General features: G+C 36.2%; 1 protein-coding gene across 1 annotated transcript in view; it reads right to left on the bottom strand.

Moving 5' to 3' along the window:
* Positions 1-24,524, bottom strand: part of Ush2a (usherin) — a 618,626-nt gene that overhangs the window by 428,947 nt on the left and 165,155 nt on the right. Inside the window, exons 17-20 of the mRNA XM_048356772.1 lie at positions 22,840-23,094; positions 21,067-21,236; positions 18,233-18,377; positions 1,293-1,523 (exon numbers count right to left, since the gene is read on the bottom strand). Coding sequence (XP_048212729.1) covers positions 1,293-1,523; positions 18,233-18,377; positions 21,067-21,236; positions 22,840-23,094 — 801 coding nt within the window. The remainder of the gene's footprint in view (positions 1-1,292; positions 1,524-18,232; positions 18,378-21,066; positions 21,237-22,839; positions 23,095-24,524) is intronic.

Below are 24,524 nucleotides of genomic sequence, written 5' to 3'. Positions count from 1 at the left end.
ATCTACCTACCTATGCTAACTTTACACCTCTATCCTCCTACTTATACCTCTCATGGGGCTTGTTTTTAAGATGGTATCTTGGCTAAATATTGTCTGGGCTGTCATCAAACTCATCCTCCTGATCTCTGTTTGCTGAGCTGGATTACAGGTATGTTCCACTATTCTGACCTCCTGTGTTAAAAAAAAAAAAGTAAATGTGTAGTATGGATGAGTCATTACAGTTCTACATAATACACTGGAATGGAACTACTAGGAATGGTAAGAAATAGATACCATTGGTTTTCAGTCTGCTGTAATATACATTAGAGTAAATCAAGAGGCAAATGATACAGATACAGGACTCAATCTTGCCTTTAATATTTTGTGTGGATTTAAGATTTAAGAGTGGTTTTGTATTGATTTTTCATTTTTTAAAAATACTGCATTAAGATAGAATCCTCCATGTGTTATGATGTGTGCTTTACATATCTGGGTTCAATATACCTTTATAAGGTTCTTGCAAGTTAACATTATTATCTGTATTTTACAAGTGAAAATTCTGAAGCTTAGAAAGTTATTTAACTGTAACTCTCTGTACATTAATTTGACAATAAAATAAATTTTAAAAAATACTGCATTAAGGTATCATTGATATTAACAGTGAGTTTTTCAGTGTCTTTATATCTCTTGCATGAAGCAAGATCTTCATTTACTTCAACGTAGTCCTAGCCCAGAGAAGTGTATGTTCTCTGGAATTAGTAATTTTTGGTGACTTTCCATAAGACCCGGAATATTAATAGTATTTCATGAGGAAATGAAAGGGAGAAAATACCTCAACTGCTTGTTAGAAAAAAATTAACCAAAATAAAGCATGTCGTTCTTGTTGTTTTCCCTGCTTAAGTGACCTGGTACACCTTGAGAATCTCAGATACCTTGAGATGTTTCTCAAGTCTACTCACCCATTATACTCCATGAATAACATTCTGAGACACATTTAGAAAGTAACATCTGAGAGCCTCTGAGAGTGCATGCTTTGATCCAATGTGGCTGTCTTTCCACTTCCTTCTCTTTTCATTCTTTCCTCCACTAGCCTCACTTCCTCCCCCACCCAGCCTCCACCAGAATACCAAAAAAATACCAAAAGGATGGATGGATATATTGACGCAATCAGGGCATGGAGTTATAAAAGAGTTGAATTAAGATTCCTACAGATAGAGATGGGAAACATCCACGGTAATATGATATCAAAATCATAGACATCATCTTAGAGCTTAGTATCTGACAAATGAAGCGTGTCAAAAATGCTTGCTTACCAGTGAAGTCTGTACCAAGGGGGAAAGTGGTGCTGGGGAATTTACAATATGCATTTCCCATGAAGCGGATTCCTTTGATCATGGCAGCCGTGGGAGCTGGCAGAGATGATTCTTTCCTCTCTAGCTGGTACACAGGGGCAGGCCCATTGACCTCTTCAGGTGGGAGCCACCTGAGATGCATCGTGGTACTGTTGACGCCTTGTGCCACAGGTGGCCTCAGTCGTGCAGGTGCTGAATGTTAGAAAACACTTGTTACACTGAAGAATCTGGCTTCTCCCTGGATACTTAGTCACTCATACCGACACACACCTCAGAACTCAAATAAGTTGTGGTCACAAGAGCGGAAGATACAGTAGAGAGTAGCATCACAAGAGCCCAATAGCTATACCCTTATGAACACATAAGATGATGCTAAGTGAAATGAACTCCATGTTATTGAAACGATTGTTATATCACAGTTGTAACTACTTTCAATGTCCCATGTGTATCTGGAGCTTCTATTATTGATGATGTTCTTGTATCACCTTCCTGTGGTTGTACCTACACTATCTCTGTAATCTTATCTGAGTATATTGGAAACCGTGTATACTGGTATTGGAACTAGGAAATTGAAAGGGAATACCAAAATTTGAGAGACACAGGGTAACAAAAGACAAACAACTACAAAAGCAATACTTGCAAAACTGTTTGGTGTAAGTGAACTGAACACCTCAGGGGGGGAAAGGGAAAAGGGGAGGAGGGAGATGGGTATGAGGGAAAGGTAACAAACAGTACAAGAAATGTATCCAATGCCTAACTATGAAACTGTAACCTCTCTGTACATCAGTTTGATAATAAAAATTTGAAAAAATAAAGAAAGGAACAAAAAAAAGTAATTAAGAAATAAATCCACAATATAGAGTTCATCTCATAGAATTGAAAATGCCTGGGCTGGGGATATGGCCTAGTGGTAAGAGTGCTTACCTCATATACATGAAGCCCTGGGTTCAATTCCTCAGCGCCACATATACAGAAAACGGACAGAAGTGGTGCTGTGGTTCAAGTGGTGCTAGCCTTGAGCAAAAAGAAGCCAGGGACAGTGCTCAGGCCCTGAGTACAAGCCCCAGGAATGTCAAAAAAAAGAAAAAGAAAGAAAGAAAGAAAGAAAATGCCTACTAAATGTTTAACACCAAACTTTCATGTTTAGATGACAGTTATTCTTAGAAAGAATTCAATATTTGGGGGGGACTGATGGCAGATGCCATAGATGGCTGTTGTCACTCCTGATGTACACTGAGTGGTTCCACTGAGCCACAAGATGTCCTAATGACCAGGTTCTGCACATGCTGGTCTCGAAGGGCTTATGCTTCGCCTTCTTCTTTGGAGAATTTCTCCAGCCTGAGGAGAAGCTCCCTGCTCTCTGAAGCTACAAAAATCCCCTAGATACATGGAAGCCCATGACTACCATGGTGACAGAGGAGAGATCCTGTTGAGTTGACATGATGTCAATTTGTTGCTATAAATCATAGAGACTGAGAAGATAACAGAAATGATTGAGCGGGGTTAGCTAAGGAAAAAAGAGAAAGAGAAAGGACCTGAGAAGAACTATGCAGGAGTGAATTATTGTTAATTCATGCCAACTATTGAACAATTATTTTAATAATTCATGTACATTTAATATAAAAACTTAATAAATTAATATTAACATGTTAACATATTACTTACAATTACACAACATATTATATTATGTAACACATGATATATATGAAATCATATATTACATACTATGTAATTTTAGGTTTATATATTATATATTTAATATATAAAATATAAATATATATTGGATAATATATAATATTATGTATCATATGATAACATATTGACATATAAATTGCTTAGATACTTATTTTAAAAGTTCAATAATTTATCTTTTAAAGCAGACCATCATTTTAAAGATCATTTAACAGTAATGTTTATTCTTGGTGAGTTTAAAAATGTAGTTTTACCACATATGCCAAACCCTTGCAAATACATGACCTTTCCTCTTATTCATCTTTCACTAGAATGGTATATTACAATCAATGAATCTACACTGACACATCATTATCAACCAGAATCCATGCTTCATGTTCTGTGGGCTTGGACAATTATATAATTACATATGTCTAACATTATAGCATTACAACATTATAATGTCATATAGAATATTTTCACTATGGTAGCCACCTATTCCCTATGCTGAAACCCTGAAAATCACAGATCTTTTTACTATACCCACAGCTTTTTGCCTTTTTCCAGAACAGATGGAATCCTATGGTGTGCATCTTTTTCAGATTGGTTTCTTTCACTTGGAAATATGCACTGAAGATTATTCCAATCTTTCAATAACTAAGTAATATCCCATTATATGGACAATTCATGCATCAATCTTCTGAAGAATGTGTTGGTCACATTCATAATTTGATAATTAATAATAAGTTGACCATAAAACATGTGTATGCAAATTTTTGTGTCAATGTTACATTGACACATCATGGATCACAATCACTCAATGGTATGGTAAGAGCATGTTAAGTTGTGTGTGAAACTACCCAGTTATCTTCCACAGTGCCTTAACCATATCACATTCCCACCAGCAATGAAGGAGGTTTCCTGTGGCTCCACATCCTTATCAACATTTGGTGTTGTCAGTTATTCATATTTTAGATGTGTAGTGGCATCCTGTTTAAATTTGCACCTCTCACATGACATATGATGTGAAGCATCTTATTATAGAGTTATCTGCCATCTGTATTTTCCTTGGTAAGAAAGTCATCTTTCTGAATTCCTAGGCTTGATATAAATTGAGACAATGAAGAAGTATATCTCTTTCTGGAAGGTAGATACAGAATGTCTTAAATAGATCAGTATTTATATATACTGATCTAGACACATGTATTCTGGATAGTGGTTAGGGTCTTGAAAGGACCAAGAGAGTCACTGACCCTGAAGTGACCATACCATCAGCGATGGTGATGCACTTGGAATGGTAAGGGCCCATGTCCTCCAAGTTCCAGATCCATTTGGACCTAGAATGCTTACAGATGCTGAGGCACTGGTGATTCCTTGGTATTCCTAGGAAGTTCCCGGAGGAACAGTGATTTGGATCTTACTTCTAATTCCCTTAAAAGGGGGATGAGACAAACAACTGAGATATCAGACACAGTGGCTAAATTTTAGTGCTCTTTTTTTCTTAGGCAGTTGAGTTTGTGGGCTGAGATTCTTTTACATTTTAACTATGTGGGCTACTTTTGAGAGGGGAAAACAAAAATAGGGGCCAATGTCATAATCGCCATCCATATTACTAAGGATACCCACCCCAAGGCTGTGTGTGGATTTTCAATTACATTTGTGTAGTATAGCCTCATGCAAAGTTAAGGCCTGTTTCAATAAACATAAATCTCAATGATGTAAATGAAATAATTTGAAACCCTTAAACCATGAAAGAAAATTTGCATTAAAAGAGCTGAGAAAAACTGTCAGTTACCGTTAGAGTCTGGCTTTCTAAAGAAAAACAATTAGAAAACAATTAGCTGTGATTCTATTTTAATGTTAATTAAAGAAAAAACAGCATTGAGCAAAAAGTTCACCAGCTTAAAAGGAAAATTACAATTCTGATCATCTAATATCACTAAAACCTACAATGCACACACACACACACACACACACACACACACACACACGATGAATCTGGAAATAATCTGCATGATTTCTCTTCGTGTTTTTTACCAAGAATCAACTAACTGTTAAGTTCTCAAAGATTTCATTCTAAAATCTATGATCCTCTTTCAAAATAATCTAAACTAAAAACAAAGAGTGAGTTATTGAACTTCTTCCAGTAAGATTGTTTTCAGTGTTTGGAATCCAACATTGTATTAAAATTTAGCAGACCATTCTTGTTTAAGAACTTGGGAGGGGTAAAGAGTTGTCCGATTTTCTTTTTAGTTGAGCTCAGAAATACAAATGAAGGTCTAATTAAATGCTGATTGTTTTTAAACTCCAAATTTCTTCTTTTGTTTCTTAGAAACACAAACATATTATTTTGAACTCCCCTGTTACTTTTTGAGTTTGTTTAATTTCTGATTTAAGATTCTCTAGAATTCTCCGACGTAGGGCTCTGAATATTTTTTTAATATGAGAAAGCCCAGTACTAGCCCAAAACTTCACTAATGCTAAAAATGTTCTAGATTCATTTCATTTTAGCCAAAAGTTTAGAAAAAACATGACTAAAACTCATGTATGTCTTATCAACAAGAGAATTTCACTGCTTAAAAAGCATCCTCTTCCTGAAGGCCTCATTAATTGCTACTCCTGTATTCAAACGGCCCACTGGATGAAGGCAAGGAAGGCTATTTGTACAACAATCAAATTCAGAATCCTTTCTGCCAGGATAGCACAATTGTGTATTCACTTCTTAATAAAAATCATAAATTAAGAGTGAAAAACAAAACAAGGAAACCTAGACTACCAAATAAAAGCAAGATCACACATTTGTTTTTATTTGGCAAATACCTACAATTAGTAAGGGCATTCTTTCATTCAGCATCTACTAAAATTAACATTGACTGTTCAAACTCTAACAAGTTGTAAAATAGTCTTTTAATTCACAAGGAATTATGCCACCAAGAAATTTGACTGCTTTCAAGAAGTCTCCTACAGAGAATGAGTTGAAGCATGATGTACATTTTATCCTTTTTCAAAAAAAAGAAAGGAGGAAGTAGAAAAAGAACTCCTCCCGCTGGTGTACTGTAGAGTTTAACATAGAAGAGTCAACCAAGTTTGCTTGAAAAGGTGAGCACCCTATTGTGTTATCCTTTGCCAAGTTCTTTTGAGACTAGAAGGAAAAACTAAGTGAAGCTGTGGATCAATTAAACTACAGCATTCCCCCCCACCCTACTCCCCTTCCCCCCTCACCCTCCCTGGACCAACAGACAGAGACACCAAGGGACCAAAGGACTGAGAGACAAGGATAATCAAAAAATATTTGCCAGATTATTGAAGCAATTATAGATATAAATAAATAGGTTCTAAATATATTTCTTAATTATAGAAGAATCAGTTAGGAGATCACATAGAATAATGGCAAGGGTCCTGCTCACTTTTAGAGATGAAATTCTGTTGTTTAATTTCCAATTCTGACAAGATTTTAGATAAATTTCTTAAAATCTATATCTGTGTCTCTTTTACTGTATACATTGTGAGTTTAAATTTTCAGTGCAATGCTGTAACAATAACTGCTCATATCAAACAAATGTATAATTACCCTAGATTTTATGAAATAAATTTTAATATGAATATGTAAGGAACTATTGCTACTAGATAAAAACACATCTTTCAAATGACATATTGCAGAAGAACTACATTCATCTGTATTCAAGACCTGTCTTTGTTTGCTTAGAGAACCTTATTAAGTATAAAGCATGAAGTACATTTTTAACAGCCATCATGTCAAAGAATACCATAGAATGTTTGTTTTTATTTGGAACAAAATTGCAATGTTCTTGTATTTTTTTCAATAGCCCTGCAACTCAACCTCTAGTCTATCTCTTATATTCATAGGGTCCTTTTATAAAAATGCTGTCCTAATCTGTATTCTTCATGCAGCGTTATTACTTTATAATCTGATTAATAGCATATCATAATGAATAAATTTATTCTTGCAAATTTTATGTCGTGTGGAGTTTTGTGCATCATGGCAGAAGAATTGTGACATTATTACTGGTGTACATGTCTTTTTAATCATTTGTTTTCAAGGAAGAATGTGTGGTCTATGAACATTACATGGCTGTGTCATTTCTTATTTCAGAATAACATCCAATTTCTATTACAAAGAAAAATGTCTACTCATGGAGCAGATTAACATGGGATTGACATTTTTAGGCATTTTGTCAGTAGAAAATAATTTTGAAGTTTTCTCAAAGATGAAGATTTGTGGCAGGAAGTATAATTTTCCAAACACCATAAGTCAAGACACTTTCATATGATGGTAGAGCCAGAGCACATATAGGCTTCCTGAGGACCAAGAGATGATGTCTCAGCAACTACTGTATTACAACTGCTCACCACTCAGTGCTCAGAAAAGGGAAGAATTCCCACAAACTCAAGAGATCACTCAAGCCGACTTTAATGACCATTTATTGTCACATTCTGGAGAAGGACACACACAGAGTATCCCAAACCAGCAAAAGGATAGCTTTTAGGTTCTAAACTAGCTTTTGATGACATACTGGCTGATCTTGTATTTGATCTCTCTGTGTCAGTCTTCCTCGTTTTTGAGAATGAGAGATAGGGTTATGTCTAGGATCTCCCCAGTGGCAAAATCCTCCGATTGAATATTTTTTATGAAATGTTTCTCGAAGGGATGCAGGACATACCCATCCCCTGGGCCCTCGAGAAGGCCAAGAAGAGCCCTTATAACTTTTTCCTTCACTTCTTAGCTTCTGTTTATTGACCCAGTATCACTTAGAGATGTGCTTCGCCTAAAGGTTCCAAGTCTTAGAGGACTTCAGTAGACGTGGTGAATAAGCCAGGCCTAAACTCACAATCATTCTCAACACCACTAAAATATTCATATACAGCTAACACCCTAGCGAGAGGCAACCAGGGCCGTGGATCCATGACTTCCAGATTGCCCAAATGGTTGCAAGGATGACAGTGACTGCCAGTTGCTACAGCCCACCATTAATGAGAGGTATGAGCTGGGACTGTAATTATGGTATCCCTGCTACCCAAACTTGAAGCTTTTATGAGCCTTCTGCAATTAACTACTTAAATGCATCGTAACACTTGCTTCTCTGACAGCAAAGTATTGATTTTTTAATCATTTTCAAGTCTCCTCCAGCACAAATAAATGTACTACAGTTACAGTTAATGCACTGTGTACATGCATTAAATGCTGGTGTGACACGATTTATTATTTTGTGATATATGGAATTGGAGGCTGGCATCTCAGAAAGTAGCATCTCAGTGATCTAACATCAGGAGGGACCATTGTCCTTGCTTCTCCAAAATTTCTAACAGTAAAAAAAAAGCTAAGGACCTATTTTTAAGTAGGATACTTCAGCTTTCAAAAAAGAAAAGGGAAGAGTGCTGACTATAAATCTTTTATATGTGTCCATATAGGAGGAAAAGTTAAATAACCTATCAGAGATGATACACTGTATATTTTCCTAAAGGTGTCACTGTGGGACTTATAGCAACTTTGTTCAGATGAATTTTGGCCTATTTAACATCTTTGTTTACAGAGGTTTTTTTCAAGTTTTTTTGGGGGGTGGGGGACATATGTCAAAGTATTTTGTAAACTCCACCTGTCAGATTCAGTGATTATTTTTTATTTTTTATATATTTTAATTGTATTATTTTAATGTTTTCTTATAGGATAAATAACAACTTTGTTATAAAGCTAAGAAGTGTTCTCAGAAAGGCTAAACATATTGTTTCTACAGCTAAGAAGGCCAGTAGAAAAGTTCAGAAAATCTGCTTTTTCATAAAGCAGACCTGGCAACTGAGGTCATGATGTATTTTATGCACAAAATATATGTTAATAAAATAAAGCCTTTACCTTGGTTGTATTCACACACTTCTAGTAGAAGTGGGTAAGGAGAAAGCAGTTAATTTTGTTTTGTTAGAAATAATATCATTTTAGTTTTAGCATCTAAGACAGATGCCAGCATTTCACTCTGAACAGATGGTAATTCCATCTAATAGTGCAGCTCTGTATTAGTAAGGTCTGTTGTGTATACAAACAGTAATAAACACTAGGTAAGGATCAAAATAAATTTTAATTGTTGACATTAAATCCTGGCAGCTCAGTTCGGAGGCTGCAATATTCCTTTTTCAAGTCTGTCAAATTTACTAATGCTGCAAAAGCTTTTCTGAAAGCTGCCAGATCTCAGTTCCAATAAAAACAGATTTGCACACTACCAGTAATAGTGTTCAAGCAGGATACCTGCTTCTATACACAGAAATGACACTGCAGGAAGGACACAGGGTTAGTGATCTTATACAAAAGATGACCTGCAGATGCATTAGTGGTTTTTCTTTCAATGCTTCCAAAGGATCCAATATTGAATTAAGAAGTGAGTATAGCTAGACACTGGAGGTACACACTTGTAATCTTAGATACTGAGGATCAGAGTTCAAAGCCAGCCTGGATAGAGAAATCCATGAGACTCTTAGCTCCAATTCACTAGAATCCTAGAAGTAGATGGGTGGCCCAAGTGCTAGAGTACCAGCCTTTAGAGAAAAACCTATGTAAGAGCAGGAGGCCCTGAGTTCAAATCACAGTATTGACATACATGCGCGCGCACACACACACACACACACACACACACACACACACTCAAATAAATAAATAAATAATATGAATAGAAAGAAAGCATAAATGCTACATACAATAGGGGGGCATAGTTTTAAATTCATTTTGTACTATTTTCCAAGGTGGGATTTCCTAAGTTTCTCTGAAACTTATCATTTGTTAATTTTTTTTTTGTTAAATATTTTTTCTTTTGCCTCATTTCAAAGGTTTCTCTGACAACGCCAGCTACCATCCACAGTGTTTTCCCTGGGCTTGCTGGGAATCAGGTGTGCCAAGCCACACCTGCTTGCTTCTCACAAGGCATCTATCCATCTAACATTACAAGGAGTAACCTCTATGCATCAGGACAAGCTGCCAGGCTTAAAAAACATAATTTAAATAACACCACCAGTTTGGCATTCAGGTGACTGTTCAGTAAGAAACATGCTTGGCAATCATATTTCTTTAAAAACAGGATGTATTTTTTTTAATCATGAAAAATATATTGCTTCCACCATATGGGCCAACCAACGACTCACCAACCGATTTAAGATGCAGCATATTGAGCTGACCATATGTTACAGTGCTGTTGAATGGCTGAGTGATTCATGCCCGTCACATTCTAGTATATCAATTAAAGCTCCTTGAAGTCTACATGATTTGTGTCTCTGTTATTAAACCCTGCTAATTCATCCCACTTACACATCTGTTATAAATCTCTAGGAGTGCTGTATGATTCATGGCAATCTGTGGGCATGCTACAGCAAATTCTTCTCCTTGTAATTAACAGTAAATTGTTTTACTGCCATGCAATGAATTTTTCAGTTATATTGCAAATGAACTCCTAAATGTGCGGTTCTTTCCTAAGAACTGACTTATATCATTAGGCAATTAAAAAGTATTGCTTTGAACCAAAAGCTTTTAATCAAGGGAAATACAACTTTAACACTGCTGAAGAGCCATGAAAATTTGACATGGTAGTTACAAGTGTAAAATAATCTCTATTGAAAGAGCAAAAATACACAAACAAACAAAAAAAAACCTTCAATGTACTGGAGATTTCACGGATGCTAACACATAGAACTAGAGACTGCAAACACTTGCTGAGACAAGTTTTTTTTTTTCACAGATACTGTTTATCTTAGAAGTTACTTGAGTCATCTGTCATTGCTACATTTCTCAGGCTGCTTTACACTTCTCTAATTGTAAAATGCTCCCTTTATTCTTGGAATAAATAATTGGATAATTAGCCAAGTTGAATCATCAGAGGATTCCAGTGCTGTTCAAGTGTTCTTGTCAAAAGGTGAAGCGAATTCATTTCAGCTCGCCTCTGCGGCTCATCCAAGGGTCTTTGATTTTTTTTTTTATTCTTCTCTTTCTTGGCATCAGCCTCAGATTCATGAGTCCATACATCAAGTCAGTAGTTTAACAACAAATGAAATTAAATTCAAAGAAGGGAAACTAATTGAAGGACAGCAATGAGAAAGTGTTTGGTAATGTGCTTTTTTAATATGGCGTGCCACATTTGCATGATAATTTTTCCTTTTTAACATGGAGCAGAAAGTGACTCGCTTAATAAGGGATTATTCAAGACAGGAAAGAACAAAATGCATTCATAACTAAGAACAAAGATTGTATTATGAAACAAAACAGGCAACCTCCAAGAAGTAACCGGATGATTGGTTTATGCATTATGAATAAAAAGGCAGAAAAATATTTGTATTAGTATTCACTAATGGCTATATATACAAGACTGTTGTAATTAAAATTATAAATTAACATATTAAGAGTGCTGTTTAATCACTCTGGGTCCAATTCACTACAAAAAGACTCATGTACCTGCATGTGAAACAATGTGTGTCTGCAACCCAAGAGCCAACTGACTCACATTTCACTTTAGATTCAGAGAGAAAATTTCATGCAACACTCTTGCCTCGTGGAATGGGAGCTGGGAACTTCAGAGCTTGTTTATGGAGGTCCATTTATGACAGGTACAAGAAGGAATGAATTGTCCCTTCAAGAAGGGAACTCCAGTGTACTGGATATTGTATATATGCCTACCTGATCTAGGGAAGGGAAAGAAAAATGAGGGTGTAAGATATCACAAGAAATGTACTCACTGCCTTATAATGTAACTGTACCCCTTTCGCACAACACCTTGTCAACAAAATTTAATTGAAAAAACTTATCAAGTTTCATAAAAATAAAAGAAATTAAAGAAAAAAAAGAACGGCTCTCCAAAAGGATTTCCTTACAGAAAAAATTAATCTGGATGGAATTTGTAAACCACAGAAGAGCACAGCTTCTTCAAATACAAAGCGTTATCTTCTGGAGGACTACAAGGGCCCAGTAGCCATGTGCATATGACTTTATAATACCATGCTTATTGAAATGAAGCCAAAGAAATGGAAACAAGACATTTTCAATTGTACTGTTTGTGGTTTTCTTTCTCTCTCTCTCTCTCTCTTTCTTTCTTTCTTCCTCCCTTCTTCTCTCCCTTCCTTCCTCCCTTCCTCCCTCCCTCCCTCTTTCTTTCCTTTCCTTTCTTCTTTCCCTCCTGCTCCTTCTTCTGCTTCCTCCTCCTCCTGCTTTTTTTTTTTCCCCTCCTCCTCCTCCTTCTTTCCTTTTTCTTTTTTTTTGCTAGTACTGGGCTTTAACTCAGGACCTGGGCATTGTCCCTGAGCTTCTTTTGCTCAACGCTAGCACTCTACCACTAGAGCCACAGCGCCACTTGTGATTTTTGATTTGTTTGTTTTGTTTTGTTTGTGTGGTCCTTAGGAATCCCAGGGCTTCATGCACTCTAGGCAAGCACTCTACCACTAAGCCACATTCCCAGCTCTTCCTTTCTTCTTTTTATTCCCCTTGGTCTCTGTTTTCTGCACCCTTTGTCTTGCTGATTTGGCTAGGGGAAAGGAAGCACAGAAACTAAACATGTGACAAAGGGCGAACCAATTCAGCAGTGAAACTCCATAAGCACTACTTAAGAAATGAACTATGTAACTTAGGGGAAGAGGAGATGAGAGGGGAAAACTGGGAGAGAATGAGCGAAAGGGTTACACTGTTCAAAAGGAAATGTACTCATTAGCTGACTCATGTAACCTTACCCCTCTGTATGCCACCTTTATGGTAAAATTAAGGGAGGGGAAGGAAATCTTGCCAGGTGTTGGTGGCTCATGCCTGTAATCCTAGCCACTCAGGAGGCTGAGATCCGAGGATTGCAATTCAAACCAGTCCACACTGGAAAGTCTGCAAGATTCACATCTCCAACTCACCACCAGAAAATGGGAAGTGGTGCTGTGGCTCAAAATGGTAGAGTGCTAGCCTTAAGCTGAAGAGCTCTAGTGCTCAGGTCCTGAGTTCAAGCCACCACCACCACCACCACCACCAAAAAAGTAAAGTAATCTAAAGATTAAAATAATAATAAAACAAGGATATTTTTAAAAGTCCATCAACTCAATATTCCTACAAAACTCACAAACACCTCCAAGCTACCAGTTACACTGACAGATTTTGCAGTGGAGAAACTGGTAGATGTTTAAGACTAGTCCTCAGATTGTCACAAGCAACAACACCTAAAAGAGCACCAGTGTACTATTCAGTGTGAAATGCACCCATTCTAACCACATAAGGGAGAAAATGACTTCCGAGTCACTAATAGCCGGTAATAAGTCTCAAGGTTTTCAGTGAAGCAACCAGATTAAACCTTATCTTTACCTTTTAATTTTTGCAACTAAGATTGGGAGAGAACATCTTTCTCATAACACCATGCTTCAAGAAAAACAAAATGCCACTTTAGCTGTTCAATTCTTTTTTTTTTCCCAAAAATTTCAAATGGTTACTGGACTTCATCTTTCATCTCTGCTACTGAGATCATAGGCCTGTTTATGCTTCAGAATTGCATTTCCCACATATCTATTATTTACTGTGATAATACTTTCCCTCCAAATTTAAGTAAACAAATACTCCACATTAACAGAGCAAGAAAGATCACCTTTCTTACAACCAATTTAACTGTTCCTAAGTATTAATCTTTACACTGTGTATATTTGTATGGCTTAATGTCTATGAGTCTGAGATAGATATTAAATGTTGTAAAATTTTAGATAAGTTATTCACCAGCTGCAAATATTTGGTGGGCTTTTCCTTATAATCATATAAAAATAAATAAATAATTTTTATGGATCTGAGAATGCTTGAAAATTGTACATTTCATAATAATAAACTATAAACAAACATCATTTCTTCTACTACTGTCACGTCAATGATTTTATTTGCTGTTTGGCAGATGAAAGTTGAGATAACTCTGACAGATTGTATTAAGGAATTTTTTTAAAGCACTTTCTTCTAGAAAATTTGAACAAATTTCATTCCAGCCAAGAAAGGAACTCAACTGGGAACAGGAGTTCGTGCAAACTTTTCAATGGAAACTGGGCACATGGAAAATGTTGACAATGCCTCAGAAAACCACATGCTTAAAAATATTCTACTGCGGGCTGGGGATATGGCCTAGTGGCAAGAGTGCCTGCCTCGGATACACGAGGCCCTGGGTTCGATTCCCCAGCACCACATATACAGAAAACGGCCAGAAGCGGCGCTGTGGCTCAAGTGGCAGAGTGCTAGCCTTGAGCGGGAAGAAGCCAGGGACAGTGCTCAGGCCCTGAGTCCAAGGCCCAGGACTGGCCAAAAAAAAAAAAAAATATTCTACTGCATCTCCTGCTACTGCTCCATTCTCTACATTTCTGCTTTACTCTTGTTGTCATAATTATAGCTTCCATTAGAGGGTCCTGGAAACCCCACCTCACTGGCATACGTCAGTATTGATAATCTTATCTACTCTCTTCTCCATAGGCTTTTCTGGTAGTATGTCTGGCAATTTCTTCATTCTCTCTACTTCTTCTTTCTACTTCTTCTTTAACCCCCAAATAGAAATCTCTACTGGGCTATCTTCTTCCAACTTCAATTTGTTAAATTTCTCTATCCTCCCTAGTTCCTTACTGGCCACAAAAATCTCTGAGGACCAGTCACACCACCTGCACCTGTTTTAAGCTCCAGCTTTGCATCTTCCGAGACTGGCTGGTTTTTATTGTCCTAATTATGTGTCTATTAAATAGCCAGTCTTTCCAACTTTATTTAAATTGGAGTACCATGGCTGAGAAGACTTTGATCACAGTTCATTTCCAACATAGTGTCTAGTGAGTATTACAGCTGAATTGGTTTACTCTTTGTCCCACTGTCTCTCTGCTTCCCCTCTCCTCCTAAAATCAGATAAACTTACACAGAAGGAAAAGGGTACAGAATTATACATCTTGGGAGAAAAGGGAGTTGAGAGGTGAAAAACTGGGAGAAAATGAGGGAGGGGGTGACATTGGTAAAAAAGAAATTTACTCATTACTTGGCTCATGGAACTATAACCCCTCTGTCCATCACCTTTACAATAACATTTAAACAAATAAATACTGTAGCATGAACACACATAAATAATAAACAAATAATTCCTCCTTCTGAACTTGTAGATTTTCCTCCATGCTGTCACTTTATTCCTTTCTTATATCTTCACATCTTATTACCCCATAGAAAAGATGACCAGACTCTAAATATACCTTCTCTTTGAATCTATTCTGCTAGAAAAGTTTTCAGAAAGGCCAATTTTTATCTCAGGAGTACCAGCAAGAGTACCAAGACTGTGACTAGCACATGGTAGATGCTCAGAAAAACCTGGAAAAGTCTATTAACTATTCACAGCCCAAGTAAATGTTATTTAGCTAGATAATTTCTCAGTCTCCCCACAAAAATCATCTATGTCATTTTCTGTTCTCACAACTTTCCATCTACCTCTCTGAAAACCCTCGTATTGGCCTCTGGTGTCAATTATCCTGCTAGATGTCCATTCTACAGCCAAACACCTCAATCCTTCTAGAGTACTCGTATAAACTTGTAATAGGTACTTTCAGAATCAGGCCATCACAAGGAAATGTAGTAATGATTTAAAACTAAAAATGATGTGTTCATAGTCCGTACTACAAAGGGGACATATTTAAAATTGGTATAATTTGGTTGGTAAGGTTTGAAAGGTGCACTGCAATCCTGAATGATAGACTTTCTGCAGAATTGTTTTTAATCTCACATCAAATTTAAAGCTTCCTAAAGTTTTGTTGAATTTTATTTTCCATAATAAACTTATCTTTATGACTGTTCTTACATAAATGTAATAATATATAACTGTGAAACAATGTTCTTTGAAATTTCTGTAACTCCTACACACTTGTTAAAAATATATAATCTGACAATAATCATGAAACAAAATTTTGCTGAGACCTTCCTATATGGTAAGTACTGTTTTAAATATGCATCAATTCATTTTAATCTTCACAAAAACCCTGGAAAATATACTATCCTTATTTATTAACTGGAAAACTAAAAACAAAAAAGACAAAAAAAAAAAAACCAGAGCTTCCATAATTCACACAAGGCCACACAATTAGTAAATGGCTGAGTTCAAAGCCAAACCCTATTGTTGTTTTTTACTTTCCCTGTTCTCTGAAAATATATTTTAATTCAAAATAAAGATAATGCTAAATATAATTCTAACTATTGCCTATCATCCGTGAATAACACAAGAACCACTGACTAGATCTGGTGTGGTCATACATACTTGTAATCTCAGAATGCCAGAGGCTGAGAGAAGAAGATCAAGAATTTGGGGCTAGCCTGATCAAGAATTTGGGGCTAGCCTTGGCTTCACAGAGAGACCCTGTCTCCAAAACACACAAATAAAAATAGATACCTAAAAACAAACACAAAAACTACCACACACATCTGAAAGTGTGAAGCTTTTAGCAAACACGAGATATGTCCAGGCTCTGTTTTTGTTTTTAGTAGAAAGGTAAAGAGAGAATTGAGAGGGCTTTGTTTAGTTTTACTCCCCTGTCCTTCCAGTGGTCAGTGATTGGCGTGAAGCCTGCGTGCCTTCCCCCCATAAATGAATGTAATCTATACAGAAGCACGGCTGCATTGAGTTCTCTCTTCCATGGCACAGAAACTCTGCATTAGTTACTTTTACATCATCATGATGAAATAACGAACAGAGACAACTTCAGAGAAAGAATTATTTACTTTGGCTCCCAATCTCAGAGCATTTGATTTAAAGTCGCTTGGTCCTGTGTCCTCTGGGGCAGAGCATCATGATGGCAGAGGTATGTGAAGGAAGAGGGTGTTCACTTTGTACCAGACAGGAAGTGGAGAAAAGGGAATACAGGAAGAGACAAGGACAAGTTATAGCTACCCACAGACCTACTTTCTCCAACTTTTTATCTTCATTGGAGGGATTAATCCACTGACTAAATTACAGCACTCACAATTTTATTACTTCCCCAAAGTCCATATATTGGCCACCAAACTACCAACAAAGGCGACAACAGAAGGTATTTCCTATTTACACTGTGGCAAACTTACTGGTCTAACCCACTATAATTTATAGAAGTGAAAGTATCATCATTGATACTTACAACAGGGAAATTTCTTCTATAGATATTTTTCTTCCATTGTATCTTTAGAATCCGTCTAGTGCCTAAGGTCAGACATGCCTCCCTTCAGTTCCTTTCATTATCCTGTCTTTGGAAAAACAGATTCGAGCCTCTAGAGGACAATGCCTGCTCACTGCTAGAAACCATGCTTGTGAGGACTCACCATGGCATGCAGCCCAGAGGAGAGAATACTTGGCAAGGGTGTGCTTCTATTTAAAATGTCACCTAAGTAATGTCTTCAAGAGGTTAAAATAGATGGATAATATACTTCGAAACAGTAGAAGAACAGTGACTATAAACTACCAAGAGGTATTTTAAATCAGTGTACCGTATTGCCTTTTAAAAATATTTTCCTCCCACTGGTGTACATCACTGTGTTTGAACCCAAACCCTCACAATTACTGGGCTGGCAACTCTACCACTTAAGCCATACCTTCATTTGGAATACTTCTGCTCGGTATTGTGTAGATGGAGTCTAGCAAACTTTTCTGTTCTGGCTGGCATCAGACCTTGAGCCTCAAAATCTGCACCTCCAAATTAGCTCAGATTATATCATTATATATTATATTATACTTATTATAGTGTTCAGCTAAGAAATTCCTCCTTTAAAAGAATATTCAAGGGGCTGGGGATATAGCCTAGTGGCAAGAGTGCCTGCCTCGGATACACGAGGCCCTAGGTTCGATTCCCCAGCACCACATATACAGAAAACGGCCAGAAGCGGCGCTGTGGCTCAAGTGGCAGAGTGCTAGCCTTGAGCGGGAAGAAGCCAGGGACAGTGCTCAGGCCCTGAGTCCAAGGCCCAGGACTGGCAAAAAAAAAAAAGAATATTCAAAGATAGTGTGAATTTGCCCGAGTGATCGTCATTCTTTCTCTATTGAAAGTATCAGATAAAGGTTAGACAAACACTGGAATAAATGTTGCTAAGACTATATACATTTTTATCTGCTTTTCTATTTAAAAGACCCTGGAGGACAGTAATCAGCATCAGAAAGTGATCAAGGGACAACAAAAAATAAGCAATCAGTCAAAAGTAGATAAGTTTTGTATGCATTCATTTCTAAACATATAACATAGTTTCTGTTCTGTGAAGACTCACTTACCAGCTGCTAAAGTCTGTCCTGCTCCAGGAACACTGGCTACACAACCAACTGCATTGCAGAGGGAAACAGTAAAGTTGTAGATCGTATAAGGTTTCAATCCTTTTACAACGTAAGATACATCTTGAGGTTTAGCAGTGTGCAACAGCTTCAAGGCAAATATAATAAGAATAATATAATCAGATAATGGATATTCACTGCAGACAATACCACTTTAACAAAGTTCTGTGCATTCAGACAGAGGAATTATGGCCAACTTCTATTAGTAAAAGGGATTTTTTTAACTGTTACACCAAGCCAGGGTTTAATTGGTAATAGTATAAGCACACTGTTTTATGAGGTAATCATCGACTTCCTGAAAGTGGATAAATGAGAAAAGCAAGTTATTGCCTCATAAAGCAGCACGATGGTGTGGTTATTGTCACCAGTGGTCGAGATATAGATGGTGACACTGTCACTGCTACCATGAAAAAGTCCAAGGGAAACCACGAGGCTTGGCCCAAAGTCACCCAGTGCAACAATGCCACCTGCTATTTCATAGCGTGAGAACAGAGCATGACACTACGTTAATCATCATATTGTTTTTCTTGAAAAGAGACAGAAATGAAAGGGTGGGGTGAATCTCGTGAAACATATTGCTGAATATCCACAAGAGGTCAATTCTCAATTATCTTTCTCATGCAAATGACCACATACAGATTCAATCAGTTACATTGCTTTTGACATATTCTCTTTAGCACACACGTTCAAATGAAAGTGGCAGATTTGAGTAGACAAGACTGAAGAGAACTCCATAGTTCATAAACAAACAAGCAAATCTGAGAATTTGTTTCATGATTATACAAAGACTTGATCTAAAGGAACCATGTAAATTTGCTTAGACTGATGCAAATTATATTTAGGGAGAAAATGTCATTAGGACAGAAAGTACAACACTAATCATGAAAATACTATTTTTCCTTAGGGCTACTGATAGACACTCCACATAATGATGTTTGAGCCAACAAAGGAACAGGTGGAGAGTAGAAATGGTCCATAAGATTAGAAAGGAGGTAAGAATTTTTTTTTCTTTTTGTTTGTTGTGGAGCTTAACCTCAGTGCCTAGATGCTGTCCCTGAGCTTTTTCACTTAAAGATAGCACTCTACCGCTTTGATCCACAGCACTACTTCCAGTTTTCTTGTGATTAATTGGATATAAGAGTTTCACAGGTCTTTCTTGCCCAGGCTGGCTTTGAATCTCAGCGTCCTGAGTAGCTCTGAGCCACTGATGCCAAGAGAGGTAAGAAATTTCTAACAACAAATAATTCCATAGACATTGTACTGTAGCACAAAGAATTGGATGTTGGGGTGATGCTGGTGTTAATAAACCGACTACCTTGCCTATGATATATATGGTACTACAATTGCATTCAGTACATCATACTTGAGAATGACAGCAAATAACTACATGGTTTATATGTTTATTCTATATTAGAGTGGTATTTGGAGTGAAGTATTGGTTTATTTCATCTATGTTAATAAATACTTCTGCGATGGTTATTCATTAAGGAAATGTCCTAACAATACATTCTCAGAACTTATCCCTGTCGTTAAATGATATATAACTAAATTATCATAGAAAATAACTTTCTATCAATAATGTCAGTCATTGCAAAGTTTAATAACATTTGGCATAATATTTTAGATACTGTCTCATTAGTAGTATAATAATGTTAGTTAGGAGTCCAATAATGTTATGTTAGGAGCATGTTAAATGAGCCAAATAAGCAAGAAGCTGAAAGTAGGTATAGATCTTAATAAATAAATATGTGTGGCAGACAGTGAGAGTGCATCATTGTAAAAATTAAGGGATCTGACACAGCAGTAAAGGGCTAGAACATGCAGTACAAATTTTAAAAAAGTATCTTTTATCTCCTGTAACTAAGAAGGAGGCACAATGTCTAGTAAACTTCCTTACATTCCAAAAGGAGCATATTGTAAAAGTATGTATACTGCATCCGCATAGGGGTCTATCTAAGTTAGCTCGTAACATGGAAGGCTGCCATCTGTAATGTATTCCAAAAAAGGAGAAATCTTTGTTCTATATACACATTGTGGTTCAAGATGATGAACTATTTGAGACATAACCTCTAACAGACCCCCTGATCCTTATGGATAATAATGCTGGGGAAAGATATTTAGATGTGTTTATGTAAAGAGCTTTGAGGTAGATCCTTAGTTCTTAGAAAGACCCTTTTATTTTCCAGGATGATTACAAATATCCAATCAGTTAGTTCATAGACAGAGTAAAGTCTCAGTAACTATGTATTCTAATTATTATTCTCATCACTTCTTGAGCATGTTCATTTATGTACACATGATTCATCAGAATCATTATTTGTAATCTTTGTCATCAGCTGTGATAAACTATTCTTCATGAATTGCTTTAAAGGCAATTTAAAAATGTCTAAAATATATTTACAAGATGTTCTTACCAATATTATTTATATTTCCAAAAGGATACAATATCAACAGATTGTGAATTGTTTAAAAACACTATTGTATATCCAATATATATAAATGTTTGTACGTATTTAACTTCCTGCAAAATACTTAAATGGAAAGAGCAGGCCTAATGAAATAAAAGTATAACATTTCTTCAGTATACACTTATATTAGAAATAACTGATGTACACAGAGAGATCTTTGTATATATATATTATTATGTTGAGACAAGAAATACCACATCTAATGAGTAAACTGGGGGAATTCTGTCACAAAATTATGTGTCAAGTCAGAAAATCTCAAATGTAGCTATGAGTCATTTCTGGAAGAATATCAGTTTAAAATAACATTACCTGAGTAAAGAACACTGGAATTGATTGTTGAGGTGACTGTTTAGAAATCATATTGATGTTAAACCTTACAACTTCTCCTCTTGTAATATTTTCTGCTGGTTTTTCCCAGGAGATGTTGAGAGAATTCGATGAGATGGGAAAAACCAAAGGAGGGTCCATGGATACAGGAACTAGTGAGGAAAAAAATGATATTGTCAAAACAGTGCATGTGGCCCCTACATTCACATATTCCAGTTTTTGACTCTATTGTTCATAAAATTATGATTTGAATTAAATTGAAAAATACAATGGTACATATGAAAGATACCCACTTTCTATTTTATAAGCTAAGATGTTTTTCATAAAAAAATCAGATAGGAATTTGTATGCAAAAAGATAGCTAGTAGCTAATTGGGCAGAAAGACATAAGTATTATGAATATTTGAATAAAATCACAAAAGAAGAGTATGTATTAGTCCACAAAGTTCAGAAAAAATGCCTAACGATATATTGGATTTCTCATAGAAAGGAAAATATTCCACCGAGATAAAACAGTATGTTTTCAGTGGGAAGAATGGAAATTTAGCTATACAGATAGAGGTGAATCTAAAAATGTTCTAAATAACTCCAAAGGAATCCTCAAAGTTTTTGCTAAGTTTTGATTGATTAGTCCAAGGTTCATACCTACTATACATTTTCCCCCTGGTATCCTTGAGATCTTAATATGGGTTTTAAATGTGCTAACCAAAGGTGTATTATCATTGCACTTTCATTAGCCAGTGACCCATAAGATTATGAGAGTCCAGCATCGCAGTTTCTCCCATTACTTTTCCTTTCTGACCTTCAGTTTCCCCTTCCAGGACGCCATGGCTCATCACTTGTGCTATCGTGGCACTATTATTTGTCCAAGATGGCTGGTACCCATTATGAGATGCTAAAAACACAGTGTACATTTTATTCATGAAATGATTCCCTTGGACATCAACCTAAGCTACCTTCATCTTATGCAGCCCCAATAGATCAAATTTAGATCAGGGTATAAAGGTTTTCTTTGGCTATCTACAGATTCAGAGCAGGACAAAAATGTGCTGTCCTTTTCTTAAATATGCTAATGAAATCTGAAGTATGCTTCAAGTAAAAAATAAGACGGAAGATTAAAAATAACTCTTTGCCTTAATGAAGGTCTCTCAGGAAAACTAACACTCCCTACTACAATGCTAATTGCTTATAAGAAATCTTGTGAATTATATAGATTTTCATGTCATGGTATTTGTCACTAGGTAAAAACTGCTACTCACACTGGTTTGAAAGGAAAAATAAACACAGAGTTGTAAAGTTGGTATCACTTTCACAAGGGATAAACTGTGATGCATATGGAACAAGATGGGGGGAATGGTCAACATATTTCAAGATGGGAAGCCAACTGCTATTTGGGGAAAGTATTCTTAAAAGATTGCAACTATAGTTAAGTCCTCCCTCGAAGGAATTCCTACCTGAAATATTTACTCTCCCTCAAAAAACTCATTGCAAAATACTTTATGATACTGAATTTCTTATGTGTCCAGCTCATTATATTGTCTCTTTGGGGCCCTTACAAGTTTATAATTCTTGCTTTCCAAAATGCAGTGTTTCAGCACTGTGGACTTTAATTTCAGGCCACACTTTCATGCAGGATCTTTTTGTTTGTTTATTTATCTGGTGGCACTTGGGATTTAAACTCACACTTGCTAAGGAGAAGCTTTAGTCATACAGAGTTGTATTTTTTTAAGTAGAATTCCAAGCACTCATCTGTACCTGATTCTCCTGTTCTTTCTGAGATCCAGGCAGAAGACACACTGCCAGCCATATTCACAGCTAAGACTCTAAACTCATACTCCGTGTATGGCTCCAAACCAGTGATGTGTGCAGTCATTTGAGGCCATTTCTCTGCATGTTCATTAGCTGATCTTGAAAATGGGTGAGGATTGAACCAGCCCCTGCTCTGAAACACTTGACTTTCTTCAGTAGATCCCAGTCTTCTCATGTATAATTCGTATCTTATAATTATTCCTAGAAAAGTTCAACAGTGAGCTGAGGTAATTCAAAGGAGCCATCATCAGGGGAGGGCAAGAACAGGTTATTCAGAATGCTGATGTTTTATGATTCTAACTAGATCAACTGTCATTTTATGTTTAAATAATCTGGATGTAGCAATTTAGTAACTGGTTGATAAGTTCTTTTTGTTTTAATGTTTTTATAATCTACAAACTTGTTGTATGGTTGTTATTATGTTCATTTATGTATATAGTTCATTTTAATAAGGCTCTTTTTTACATCATTCTCTCCACCTCCTCCTGCCCTCACCAGTTACGTCATTTACCACTTCTCACATACATGCACTGAGTATTATGACTATTCATCTGCTAATCCCCCTACCATTCATCTACTCCATCTCATTAAACTTCCCAGCAATCAACAGATTTCAGCATCCTGATTTGTGTTTTATTAGACTGTCTGCTGAATGTTTAAAGAGCTTTCAGCATGGAGTATCATTCTCTCATATACTATACTAGAATCTGCCTGGCCATATATATACATATGCTACTGAGTGTGTTTCATGGGAGGTTGTAATTGGCTCTAAGATCTAATATGAGAGAAAATGCATGTGCTTTGTCTTTCTGGGCCTGGCTTACTTCACTCAATACGATAAACTGTTACCTATAAGGTTGTATAAAATACTATTAAAGGCATATTCTTAGTTAAAAAATAAAAGAAAGAAACAATTTTCAAATACAAAGTAGCTATAATTTTTCATAGTAAAATGGACAGCCACAATTTCTACTAAGGATGGCTAATTCTATTTGGGAATCTGAACTAATTTGTATATCGTCAAATCTTGGAATTTTAAGTTAATATATTTGCATACATGCTGGTACTTATTTTTTGCCCAGTTTTAGCAAGTAACTTAAATAAATAAAGGTTCTGCCATAGTATGTACATGATGTAAATTATTAAAAATATATCCATGTATGTCTGGCCTATATTACCAAGGGTTCAATTGTACAAATACAAAAATTAACTTAATGGAGTCGGTTAGCCTAGATACATATTTTTGTATCATTTTATATCTTTTTCTTGCTTAACAGAGAAGATTTGCTGCTTCTGGGTGCCCTAATTTGTGACACAGTCAAATATAATGCATTTCATAAGTGAGCTTCCAATTATAAACACCCTTCGTGTTATGGCAGATGTCATTAAGAGCAAAGATAATATTAGCCTTTTAAGAGGCAATTTAATTGAATGGAATTTGTTATTAGATTAGAAAAATATTCCCTCATTCCACTAACCACGAGAAATAGAATCTCACAGCTTTGGAAATTATTTTGCCATTATAATGCCAGATGGTTATATAAAAAAAATGCATTCACCATATCCTACTGCACCATTCCACAAGCTTAGATTCTTGTTAGTGATCAGGTAAGGGAAGTCTAAGCCTTGAG

The sequence above is a fragment of the Perognathus longimembris genome, chromosome 11 (genome assembly GCF_023159225.1).
Source record: "Perognathus longimembris pacificus isolate PPM17 chromosome 11, ASM2315922v1, whole genome shotgun sequence".
NCBI classification, from domain to species: domain Eukaryota; kingdom Metazoa; phylum Chordata; class Mammalia; order Rodentia; family Heteromyidae; genus Perognathus; species Perognathus longimembris.
Note: the sequence above shows the minus strand (reverse complement) of the source record. Positions and strands in the feature narration are given on the sequence as shown.